This window comes from Chionomys nivalis, chromosome 23, assembly GCF_950005125.1.
Source record: "Chionomys nivalis chromosome 23, mChiNiv1.1, whole genome shotgun sequence".
In the NCBI taxonomy this organism is placed as follows: Eukaryota; Metazoa; Chordata; class Mammalia; order Rodentia; family Cricetidae; genus Chionomys; species Chionomys nivalis.
In genome coordinates, this window is record NC_080108.1 from 34,535,412 (window position 1) to 34,548,472 (window position 13,061).

Consider the following 13,061-nt stretch of genomic DNA (forward strand, 5'->3'; position numbering starts at 1 on the left):
ACCAGTGGGTGTGTTCAAGACCCAGATGCTTCTGCTCCTCAGTGACCACAGAATGTCAGGAGAGATGTCCTCTAAAGGGTTGGCTTAAGAGTATGACGTAGGGGCCAGACTGGTCAAGGCTTTCCATAGGGCCTCAGTGTTGTTTCTGTCACTGATACCCTGAAGTGACCTCAGAGGTTGCATCTCTCCTGACCTCTGCTTGGTGTCCCCAGGGAGTCACTGAGGAACCATGGGGACATATTCCAGCCTGCCATTTTCCACTGCATGGTGAATGTTCCACAAGTGATCTAGAGAGAAGAGAGCAGAGATGCCCAAACCCTAAGCTCTCCAGGGACACCTGCCCCAGGATTTGAGGGGCAGATGCAAGACAAGTCTCTATTCAGAAACTTATTATCTGTTACTGTTTCCTCTGTTTTTCCTGGCATACAACACTGAAGGGTGAAGCTACTGGGGGCCTCCAGGAGAACAGGCACAGTGCCCACAGGATGCCACCTGATCTCTATCACCATCAGTACTGCCATCAGGAGCTGCACCAAGGCAGCTGTGGCCCAACTGCCAATGGGCAAGGGGTTGACATCCACTGGGCATTAACCCATGGCTTCCACCTGTACCTGGAAACTTGGGACTTATAGCAGTGTGGCACCACACCTGATTAAAGAAGCAGGGATAAAGTGTGAAAAGTTGGAAATTGCCTTTTTATTAATAAAAAATACATTTTAAACAATAGTGAACATAAACAATAGATAAACTTTGAAAATTATTGAATAACAAGAAAATATAACATCAAAATAGCAAAACCAAAACCAAATGAACCATAAACAAAAATCTAAAACAAAAATCAAACAAAAATAAAGCTAATAATAATTAGCATTTATCACTAAATATTGATAGCACCTACTACAACTACTAGAGGCAAGTGCTTGCCTCAGAGACAAGCTAGAGAGGTGGTCACGATTTAATGGCTTTTTCAAGATTCCTGGGTCCGTTCCACCTAGGAGCTTCTATGTCATGTTCTCCCCAAGGCAGAGTCCACTTGCTGGTAAATGTAGGCTTCTGAGTAATTTTTGTCTCAGGATTTCTGTATCTCAAGTATATTTTTGATGCATTCTTTTCTTCTCGAGAACTGAGTCAGCAATCACATGAATCACATTAGGTGTGATCACCTGGAGGTCAGCTGGAATTTCCCTCACTGGTGAGATCCTATCTACAGCGGGTGTCTTTTTGTCTGTAGGCCTTGATCCTAATGTGAAGAACATGTTTACAAGGTGTTTGTGGCTTACTTTGGCTTCCTCGGGTCTCTGAAGTAGTATTATCAAAAAAGAAAAAAAAAAAATCTAGGTCCAGAAGCAGCCATGCTGGGTCACTGGCTAGGCAAAATCAGAGCCTATTCCACAAGGATAATCAAAATTGAAGAAGAATCTGCATCGTTAGAATTCAGTATTGCTGGGAATGGGACTCAGCACGTGGTTCTTGCTGGGGATTCTTCCGCAGGTGGCTCTCGTCCTTGATTGTGGCCTGTTCCAGATGAGTCTGCAGAGCTTCGGACCTGGAAGAGGAAAGCAGTTAAAACACAGGCGGGTGGGGACCTGCCATGGTAGCTGTAAAGAAGCTGCCTCAATCCACCTCAGCTCTGTTGGACAGTGAATTTAATCTTTTGAATAATGTCATTGTTGGCAGTCACAGGGAATAAGATCCCAGAGTAGATGGAACTGAAACTTTTCTCAGTCTTAAACACAAATCATAATTTCAAATAAACACTGTTGGTGCCCATTCTACTAGAAAGAAGAGGGTATTCTCCGATAATTCAGGGGTATCATTTTGTAATCAGCAACAGCATATTGATACTATTGTCAATAGCACATGAGAAATACCCGAGTTATACATGAGTTATTTATCATTTTATAGATAGCCTTAAACTCCCTGCAGCTTAGTTCCCTGCACAAGGGCGTGAGACTAGCTCAGTCCTCATGCCCAGAAGGAACCTTGAACATAACAACATGCAGATAGAGCCTGTCGTGCTAGAGCAGCATTTCCTGAGATGTGAGCCTGAGAACGTTGTCCCTGTTAGGGCTCTGGCACCAAGCAGAAACTGGTGATTTCCTTGGGACCTGGGAATCTGCATCCTGGCTTTGGGAGTGGTTACAGAACACACCCAAGAAGGATCTGATATTCCCTACAGCCGAGTCATCTTCTTAAGTTCATCCTGGGAGTCCGTAACCAATTCTAACCAGAGAGCACTTTTTACAGGAAGTGGACAAATGTTACACAGAGCAGTGTTAAAGATGGAAATCTCTTATCTTCATGGGATTTTTCTAAATAAGAACGCGAATTCCACTGTGTCCCATGGTGCACACGTTTAAGCTCAATATCTTGGAAGGCTGAAACAGGCAGCTCTCTGTGAGTTCAGGGAAAGCCTTGGGAGAACTCCGTGTTCAGAAGGGAGAAATAGAGACTAAATTCTACAGACACACTGAGTATCAAATATAATATATACTGGACAGAATTTCTTGTTGAATGGACAAGCTCAATTCTCTGAGGTCTTCTATTCCATACTCTAGCTTGTAGCCTCAGAGATGGACAGAAGTGATATTAACCCCAAGTCCATGGGAACCCCCTTGGCTCTACCCTCCTCTTCCCAGTCTGGGCTCCTACCTCATCTGAGTGACCTGAAAGTGATGCTGCAGCTTTTTGACCAAGTGCTTTTCCTGCATGACCATTTCCCTCTGCTTCTGCAGGAACTGAAAGCTTTCTTCCAATCTCTTGAGCTCCTGTTGATGAGAAAATTGTGTTCTTTGTTGAGGGTTATAGACAGTCATCCATATCTAAGCACAGAAAAAGGATCCCAATAACTTGCTGGTCATTTGGCAGGCTATACAAAAGCATCTGGGGAAGTAAGAAACCCAGGTTTATGGTACAGACGGAGAGAAACACAGTGGTCTGCACTAGAAAATGCACACTGTTTGATGCACCATAACACACACATCCTTACACTACACATACATGCACACATAAACACACACACACAAAGACACATGCATGCACTCACACTCAAAACCCACAAGGAGTGAGTGTAAAAGAAAGAGAAATATTGAGAAATCGAGGTCGCAGAAAGAAACATCATGGTCAATGAACAGTTGAGTTTAGAATAACCACACAGTTCTTTCAGAAAAATCTCACAACTCAGCCATAATTTTTGGGGACTAAAATTACTGTGGGAAAAGTGATTTGCTTAGACAAGCTATATTGAGCTGGTTAGAGAAATTCTTCCGCTATCGTCCCAAATCGCCCACCTTCCACCACCAGCTTGTCCAAAGCCCCGAGATGGTCATCCAATCACCCACCCGTTATATCTGCTGGATGGGAGAACAGTCCAGCACCACTCCCAGAAAACAGGGCTGACAAGCTGCTACTCAGGGTTCTGTCACTGTGAACCAATAATTCAGAGAAAGCAAAGAGAAGACAGTATGATGCAGGCAGAAAAGAGAAGCCCACAGGCCACTCAAATCAATGAGTATGGGAAGCACTCTTTTGGCACTGCACAGGCATCTCCACCTTGTAAACTGCTTCCCACCTGTGATCTCACATGATCCCTGCCAATCAAAGAGCCCTAGGACCGAGAACCCACTTACACTAAGCTCTGTGCCTAGAATGCTACTGATCATAAATACATGTTACGTGTGTGATATGTTATTGACCCATTTCCTTCACTGAATTTCAGCTTCGAGCAGAGCACAAAGGAAGATTTCCATGAGACGAAAGTTTCCCAGAGTCCTTGTGCATGGATACTGAAGACAATGCCTGGATAGTATGAGGTTGGTGGCTGGAAGGGAGGATGGATGAGTAAGCTGATGGGTTAAACCCTGGTGGTTGGATGGGTAGAGAGGCAGTCAAATGGGCAAATGGTACCAGAGCTTAGCCTGACTTGTTGCCTGCCCCTACCTGTTGTTGCTGTATTTTGAGGTATCTCATCTCTTCTTCTTGGTCATTATGGATCGATTTCACATCCTCCAGGTGGTACTTCAACACAGTCCAATCATTCTGCAATTTCCTTTCCTCCTGCCTCAGCTCGTCCACCTTCTTCTTTAGCTGAGTCCTTTCCATCAGCAGTCGGCTGTGCAGATCCCTGCAGACACACAATGGATAGTAAGACCCTGCCAACCTCCTCCTGCTACCCCTGATTTCCAGGGACCAGCACCCCAAAAGGCCTCATGTTTCCTAGAATAGGTAGCTAAGAGTCTGATAGAGTCATGACATCCACACTTCGGAAACCAAATGAGAGATCAGATAATGCCAGAAATAATCAAACTACTATTGAAAACCGCAACACCTAAAATGATCCATGACCCTTCAGTAGAAGGAGTAGTTCTAGTTCCCCAGCTGGCCTCACTGTCTATGATAATGGGGAAACATCAACATGTAGTGGGCGAACACCCTCCAAGGGAGGGAAAAAGACCAAACGTGAGTATAATCTATCTATAGGTTCCTCAACCCCCCGACCTGTAAAGAATGGGTCTGAGCTCCAGAAGTTCAAGGCTGCCTGACATTCACCTGAGAGTGTAAATACATTTTCTGTCTACAGGCTCTTGAGGTCCTCGGACAATGGTGGCAGGGGATAACAGTCTCTTTCATACTTAGCAAAACTGAGTCCAAGAGACACAAGTTTAAGAGCTGCTTGTGAAGAAGCAAATAGGCTCGAACCAGCGTTGTGCACACTCCACCCAGAGAAAAAGGAAGTCAGACATGGCCACTCCACTAGTTCTGTGATCCATGTCCAGATGGACACTTACCGATAGAAGACTGTCTCCTTGCTCAGCTCCTTGAAATTCTCTAAGGTCTCAGTGTTCTCATTCTCGAAATTATTTAGCTCCATCATGATCTGTTTGTGAACCAACTTTACCTTCTCATACAAAGCATTTGGCTTGTGATTCTTGTAGGGACTAGAAAATGGGAGAAAAGATCCCATGAACATAGGCTTCAAGGATCCCGGGAACTCAAGTCATATCCTGATCTACCATATGCCAGTGGATGCAGATTCTCCTTCCTATGTACTGGGACCACCTGGTGCTATTAAACTTGTTATTCTGGCCCCAGGACAGCCAAACTACTCTTGAGATGGAAGGTGTCCTAGCTACATGAGCTCACTCAATAGGACTAGAGGGTAAGTCTAGCTCTCTAAGCCACCAGGAGTCTCTGTCACATGTCTCCGTCACCAGACATTGCAATGACATCTCTCCTGTATCAGAACACTGATTCTGGGTCCTGGTTGACAATCACTGAACAGCTAGATCACATCTTTCTGGTTTGAGTCCTAAGAGCAGGCTGTGATATAAACTCCCTTAGGGATTCCTAGGTACCACCAAGGTGAGCATGTAGGACATAAGCAGTCCTGCTTTAAGGGGGGCTCCCATGGCTCAGCACTGGCATCTTTTGGATAGTGGCATAAGGAAATCATGAGATACCACCACAGATCACTGGCTCCCAGAGTTTAGGGACACACAAACCTCCAAATATGTGTGTGCACACATGTCCACATGAGAGAGTGAGAGAAAGAGAGAATAAGGGGAGCTACAGAGAACCAGACAGGGGGAGCATCACCCATTGGATGCTAAAGATATGCACAGAGCCCCATTTTCTAAGAGTACAATGGACAAAACTAGAGAGAAGCTGTGATGAGTCCCAGCACTTCCAGGTATACACTGAGATGTCCCAAGTCCAACCAGGCCCCTCCAGCTGCTACCAGGTCTTGCAGCATACAATCACATGCCAGAAATTTATAGAATAACCACAAACTAAGATCAGGTAGTAGTAGCTTATGCAAGCCGCCTTTGCAAGTCATGTCCTATCCTAATACATGCTAGGAACTACACAGTACTGGCCTCAATCCCTGAGTTGTGTGTCTGGGACCACAGGCTCTGATTTTCATTTTGAAAGAGAAGAAAAGTTAGAGGCCACATCTCAGGCCCCCTCACATTTCATGTCTGCCTCTCCCCTGAGAAGAATTTAGGACATAAAGGTTGGTACCGCCTCCTAGAAACCATGACCTTCAAAGGCAGAAGGGGAGGTTGACATTGCCTACAGCCCCACGAAGTTTGCAACAATGGATACCTATTGTCCACGGCTCCTTCAGTGAGGATCATCAGCCGGTCTTTCAGGTCATTTCTTTCCTTGGTCATTAGTTGCAGCTCTGTGGTCAGCCTCTCCTCTTCCTTCTTTATCTGCTTCTTGCTCAGGAGCATTGGATCGGATGCTGGCTTCTTAGAGGATTCTGTGTGTAGGTAGAAAACAGGTGAAATAGCATAGCCAAAAGGCATAGGAGATTGACAGAGTCCCAAACAGAAAATTATATCTGGAACCCAGTGACAACCCAAATATACTACGCCAGGTTAACATGCCCCTGTGTGGATCTCAATTCTCCTATCACTCTAAAGATGTGGCTATGTAAGCAGCCACCCCTTTCCTCGGCCTCCCTATAATTCTTCAGGTGACTACAAAGACCACCTCTTCAGGAATATTCACGGAAGAACAGGATGCAGCATGGTCCAGAGCGCTGAGGCCTGCTGTGATTTAAAAGCCACGACAAAAATGGCATGGTCACAAGCACTCAAGTGTAGTGAGGAGCCTGAGTCTCATTGATGGACACTCTAGGACCATGACTGTGGATTGGAAAGTCCTGCAGGGCTCCATCATGGTCAAGAGACTCACCAGGTAACCCATGGACAGCCCAGATCATTGAAGCTGACAGTCAGTAGCCATTCTCTGCCCTGGTCCCATAACTCTGGTAGAAGTTTGGTCACCCTTTGATCTAACTGCCATCCTCAACTGCTGATTCAGAACCCTAAGGGGATCACTGTCAGGGGAAGAAGGTCAGAGGAATTCTGCTGAACAGTCTTGATGGAGGAGTTACTTTCATTTAATAAAAAAACTGCCTTGGCCCATTTATAGGCCAGCCCTTAGGTGGGTGGAGTAAATAGACAGAATGCTGGGAGAAAGAAGCCGAGTCAAGAGTCCCCATGATTCTCTCTCTCCAGACAGACGCAGGTTAAGATCTTTCCTAGTAAGCCAGCTCATGGGCTACACAGAATATTAGAAATGGGTTAGATCAATATGTAAGAGCTAGCCAATAAGAGGCTGAAACTAATGGGCCAGGCAGGGTTCAAAAGAATACAGTTTCCGTGTAATTATTTCAGGGCATAAGCTAGCCATGCGGGTGGCTGGGTGCCGGGGACGCAGCCCTGCTGCTCACATTACAAATCAGTCTGAGGTTTAAAGGTCTTGGCCAGGAGCACATTTGTCTCCATGGGAACAGTGTTAGACAGCCAGTGAACCTAAAGGCAACTACTACAGGTGTAGTGTAGTGATGTCTGACCAAAGATGGGGACACATTAGTCCCTCCCTGCCTCCTGCTGGTCTCTCTCTGTCCCAAACCACAGCAAAGGTAAGAGCTAAGTGGTGGTCCCAGCACAAGAGCCTTAATCTTCTCAGTCCTGGGCTTAGGATATCGACAAACTAATGTCCTGGAATCCTTGACTTTCAGTAAGTATGATAAGCAGGAATGTCCATTTTCTTCTCTGAGGCTCCAGTTCCTCAGTCCCGGTTCTGCATAGCCCACTTCAAGTGCACCTCCTTTGGCAATCTCCCCATTTCCTGCCCATGACTCACTGGGTCTTTTCCAGAAGTGAACGGCAGCTTTCTTCTGCCTCTCTCTGGTCTCTGGATCCTCTCCATTCTGTCTCCCAAATACGCGGCGCCTCAGTCTTGAGAACATGACTGGTGCTCTACCTCTAGGGACTGAGGAATGCCCTAATGGCAGTTGGTGTTGCTACAACAAGGTGACATCACGGGATTCCAAGAGATCTCCAGGATACAATGGAATGTCCAGAGATGGGACTGCTGATGTCATGGCTAACAGCTTTTGCCACCCTGCTATCTAGCTTTCCTGAACTGACCAGAAGCCCGGCTTACCATTCCAGGAGCCTCTCTTGGAACACAGAGGAAGCCAATCAGGACCTCCTCTTCCAAACCCAGTGTTCCCTTACCTTGATTCGAAAACCCATGACCTTTCCCATGTTGAAAACTGAGATAATCTTTCAAAAGATTGCTGAGGAATGTCTCATTCCTTCCTTAAAACCCTTAACTCATCAATATGAGGGGATATTAATGATATTCAACTTCTGCCTACAGAACAAGGCCAGTTCAGGCACCCTCTCCTCTACTGCTTAGGGTTTAGCTGGGGTCATCCTTGGATACTCCTGGGAAGTTTCTAGTGCCAGGTTTCTTGCTAGCTCCATAATGGCTCCCTCAACCAAAATATCTCTTTCCTTGCTCTTCATGTCTCTCCTTCCTCCCTCTCAACTGTCCTGTTCCCTCACGTTCTTCCTTCTTTTCCCCTTTTCTTCATCTTCCCTTTCTGTCCTCCCTACTCCCCACACCTCCATGACCCCAATCTTGACAGGTGATTTGTTTGTTTCCTAAAGAGAAAATCTTAAATAGCCCTTAACAAAACAATTATGTAACTATGAAAGTGAAAGTCTCAATTTTTATAGTTATTAATATATAATTTGTATCAGTTTTACATAAATTTTGTCTAGCATCATATACGTGTTTATATTATAATTTCATATATATATAATGATCCTTTCACATTTACATATTTCTTTTATTAAAGGCTGTTTAATATTTCCCCTGTATATAAATACTATATATACATACATATATATTATATAGATATACCACATATAAGGTTATATATGAGATTATATATATGCATATATGTATAGTCTTAGACTTTGAACCAGTAGAAAAACCTAGCACCATTTTTAACAGAAAAAAATAAACCAGTCACAAAGAGAGAGTGGCTTTCTATGGCATTAAATTCACCTGCAATCCCAACTTTATAATTTGACAAAGGAAGACTTTTGCACTTTGAGGAGCAAAATTAAAGACTACCATCAAATAATAATAACTCCATAAGGAACTTCTTCAGCCAGCTAAGAAGAAATTAGAGCAAGACATCCCACCAAGAGGAATCTAAACATCCTGAAGCAGGCAGAAGACAAACCCACAAGAGATTCCCAGGGTCTGATGTGAGCTGTGGGTCAGTACCGCCTGTGTACCAGGCTTGTTCTGTTCTGTTGTGCTGAGAGATGTTGGGTTCCTTAGCTGGAGCGTGAACCATTCTCATGCATTTGGGGATATGGGTGCCTTGCAGGAGCAGAAGCGTGAGAGTCGCAAACACCCTAATTAACACTTGTGCAAGGGCTCTGGATGAGAGGAGGCCTTGCAGCAGCTGCAGATAACATGTGGCTTGGGTCCTGAAGAGGGCCTTTTCCACTTCCTTTCCTGTAAATTTATAACTTGAGAAGAGCAAACAAACTTGAGATGGAGGTGTAGACTCTCTCAAGGGTCTCTCAGTATTAAGAGCTGCAGACTAGATCATGAAATCATGTCCTGCCAGCTTCCCTCCTGCCCCTTGTAAAGTACAGAGTTGGTGGAGCAAAATGAAGCCAGGGAGTTTTGGTGAAGGAATTTGCGTTTGGACATTTGGAGGTGAGAAGCCACCAGGCAGCATTGTGTAAATGGAGACTGACCTTTGAAGACAGCATTAGGGAGAAGCCAGGCTAGTGAGTACAAGGGTTAAGTGTTCCCTGCTTCTGCATTGCCTTCCCGTGGTCTGTGCTTTCTACCTTCCCTGGGTTCAGCAGCAAGCCCAGGCCATCAGAAAGACTCTGACCACACTGATGTGGGACTGCTCACTTGAAACTCCCTGCTGTCCCCTGGAACTGGAGCCTTTCAGAGGCAGTTCTCAGCTAGAGGTTACTCTATCCCAGTGGTTCTCAGCCTTCCTAATGCAGCAACCCTTAATACAGTTCCTCTTGCTGTGGTCACCCCACCCGTAAGATTATATTCTTTGCTAATTCATAACTCTATTTTAGTTCCATGAATCTTAATGTAAATATTTGTGTTTTCTGATGGTCTTAGGTGATCCCTGTAAAAAGGTCATTTGAATCCCACGTTCAGAAGCACTGCTTTATCCTAAAAACATGCTGAGAAATCACTTATCTTTCAATTTTGTCTTTTACATTTTCCATCTCAAGTGATGCTCTGCAAAATGCAAAACAAACAAGCAGCTTATATTGGCTACTCTCCTTGAAGAGCAGCTTAAGAAAGGGGGACTTAACTGTGGCTGAGGGTTCCTGGGGGAGGCATGATGGTGGACATACAGTCATCTGGTCACAGGGCAGCTGCTCTCCCAAGCAGAGCACACACAGGAAGTGGAGCAGGGCTGGCCCAGTGACCCACTTCTTTCAATAAGTCCCCAGAGGTTCTGCAGTCTTTCTAAACAATGCCCCCTGCTGGGGAATAGGTGTTTAAACATGTTACAGACACATAAATCACAGCAGGCCCAGAATGAACCAGAAGCAATCCTAAATACAATATGAACTCCTTTCCTTTGGGAAGATGTTACTGAGAATTCAAGCGTTCAGATTCTCTGTTTGTAAAACCCCAAGTAAAAATACTCATGATATCTTCCTTTTTGATTTCTTTTTCTGCCTATTTGGAGACAGAAGTTCTCACCAATACTTAGGCAGCCTTAATTTCTGCCCCCATGATTTCAGCTTATTACCTTTTATTAAAATGATAGAAACCTCTTTAGCTTTAACACCTTCAAATTTCAATTAAACAAAGCTCAAACCACTCCTATATACCAGTTTACTTCTCTCCAATTTATTTAATATTTAAGGGATAGACTTTCACCATTTGCTCTGACTGTTCTGGAACTTACTATGTAGAGCATGCTGGCCTCGAACTCACAGAGATCCACCCCTGTTTGCCTTCTTAGTACTGGGATTAAAGGCATATTCTATCTCAACAGACCCTATTTTTAATTTTTTGGATTATTTTAAACACAACTCTGTTATGTTTCTAAAAAAACAGAAATAGGGATGAGAGTAACAAACAAGATCTCACCACTGAATACTTCATTGTGACGGCAGTGGCCTTATCTTTGATGTTCATGAAGTAAACAACTGTGCTCCAAACAGTTAAATTCAATCTGAAAAAAGCTAAGGTTTGTTCTAACTTCCACATTCACTAGGGAGCCCATTCATCTCCTTCAGCATCCAAGAAAATCACGCATTCTGCATAGCTACGTGAGGTGGCACACACAGGGACATCACAGGACGGTTGGCTGCAAAGCTGGACCTCTGAGGATGCAGGCTTCTGAAGGCATAGGTCAGAAACAATCCCACACCAGTTTGGAATTATGATTAACAGAATGGTTATTTATTTAAAGGGCAAAACTTACAGATCACCATCCCAGACAACAGCCCTCTGCACAATCAGGAAAGATTCCAAGTCCCCGGAAGTGGAGCCGCAAGCCAGAGAGAGAATAGAGGGAAGTCGCCGCGCTTTTTTAAAGAAGGAGAGACCACACCCCAATGGGCTGATATCTCAGCGGCTATTGGCTGAAGGAGCAGAAGGAGCTCCTGCAACACCTCCCCCTTTTGTTTAAGTAAGAGAGTTCTAAACCTATTATGAAATTATATATAATAAGTACAAATATCCTATTCTATCTAGATTAAGTCTTATATAATAAATAGCTTGGCCAAGTCATGAGTGGAAAGTAACTACATTTATACAGTCTTCAACCCCATTGAAGATCTGAGAAGGGAAATAATGTTACCTGAGTAATTAGAAAGTGCAATCAAACAACTTCCAAAACATGCAACAAATCACAGAGACAACTAGCTACCTGGGCAATCACCCAAGGCCACGTTTGCAGCGTTGAAGCAACCAACTTTGGCTTAGACCTAACATAACTGACATACCATTTTCAAAGGCAAGAAACTTGTCAAAACTATCTTACCCTGTCTTGGCAGGATATGACAGTCCTGTTTTTTCCATTCACGGATACTCTGTATCTCTGTCAGTGGTTGAGGTATGGGCATTAATTTGCCCAAAGGTCAATTCAGCCAAGAAGAAAGGCTCCAGGTGGAGCGTCTTTGGTGCTCAACCTTTTCTCGGGAGTAGATCGGTGTTGCCAGTAGCAATTGTGTCTCACTACCAAGAAACGCTGAGTTAGATTAAAGGCCATTTTCTTCAGCTCTTTGAAGAGGTTGAAGATTATCTCTCTACACTGAGTATAATCTCTATGTATCCAAAGAACCTGATTAGTCTAATTATAAATGACAAACTTAGAATACTATTGATCTATATAATTCTCAATACCTATCTAACTTAAAGACTAAGACAATAAACAACTGTGAAACAAATGAGGACAATGACCTCCAAATATAAACAATGTACAAATATACATTGCAATATGGTAAATGTATATCAATACACAAACAATATATAAGTATCTTAATCAGAGGTAGAAATGTACACTGTAATATGGTAAATATACAATATCAATACATAAAAAAATATTTTAAACAGAGCTAGAAGCATGCATGCATACAATAGTCAATATAATTTAACATTGTAAATTATATAAGAATTGATACCAATATATTTGTCACAAAACAATAACTTACAAGTACCTGCAAGTACCAATCTATTATCCCATCATCCAATTATCCCTCTTTTTTTTTCAAATGATCCCTGAGCTTATAAAATTCCTCTCCCAACCCCCCAACCCTCAACTGTATACTAATTATAATCAACCCCTAAATGATGTCCCTAAACCCAAGGGCAAACTTTACTGGGAGAGGGGATGTAGTCCTCTAGAATTACCTCCAGCTGTCATGGGGGCGACGTTCTTTCTGGGGGATTCTGTGAAAGTAAAATGATGGTTAAATTTCAAGATCAATGTCTTTTAAAATAGCAAATAGTCACTAAGTATTTTCTGGAGATATGGCCAGAATGTTGTACAAGATGTGCACCATTTCAGCTAACCCAGTTGGAAATGTCTTGTGTAGCTGGTACCCAAAACAGGTCTTGTAGTAGCGCGATCAGTATCATGACGTCATATCAACCAGGTGGAGTTGTTGTTATGGGGCCCCATCTTCTTCCTGGAAACGTCAAATGTCACAGCAGGAAAAACTCATTGTTCATTGTGA

At 43.6% G+C, this 13,061-nt stretch overlaps 1 protein-coding gene across 1 annotated transcript; it reads right to left on the reverse strand.

The window, feature by feature from the left end:
* Positions 1 to 1,434: 1,434 nt before the first annotated feature.
* LOC130865573 (disks large homolog 5-like) lies at positions 1,435 to 12,748 on the reverse strand. The gene is made up of 6 exons (XM_057756671.1): positions 12,736 to 12,748; positions 6,106 to 6,265; positions 4,788 to 4,937; positions 3,940 to 4,123; positions 2,653 to 2,768; positions 1,435 to 1,546 (listed from the first exon to the last, which is right to left on the reverse strand). Exons 1-6 carry the CDS (start codon positions 12,746 to 12,748, stop codon positions 1,435 to 1,437), a joined length of 735 nt encoding a protein of 244 aa, XP_057612654.1.
* Between the last annotated feature and the right edge of the window lie 313 nt (positions 12,749 to 13,061).

What these genes read in the sequence shown, in the direction of transcription:
- LOC130865573 (XM_057756671.1), bottom strand. An exon ending in TCAAAATACAGCAACAACAG is followed by an intron (nt 2,769 to 3,939) that starts GTAGGGGCAGGC and finishes TCTCATCAACAG; the next exon opens with GAGCTCAAGAGATTGGAAGA. An exon ending in TTTCAGGTCACTCAGATGAG is followed by an intron (nt 1,547 to 2,652) that starts GTAGGAGCCCAG and finishes TTCCTCTTCCAG; the next exon opens with GTCCGAAGCTCTGCAGACTC.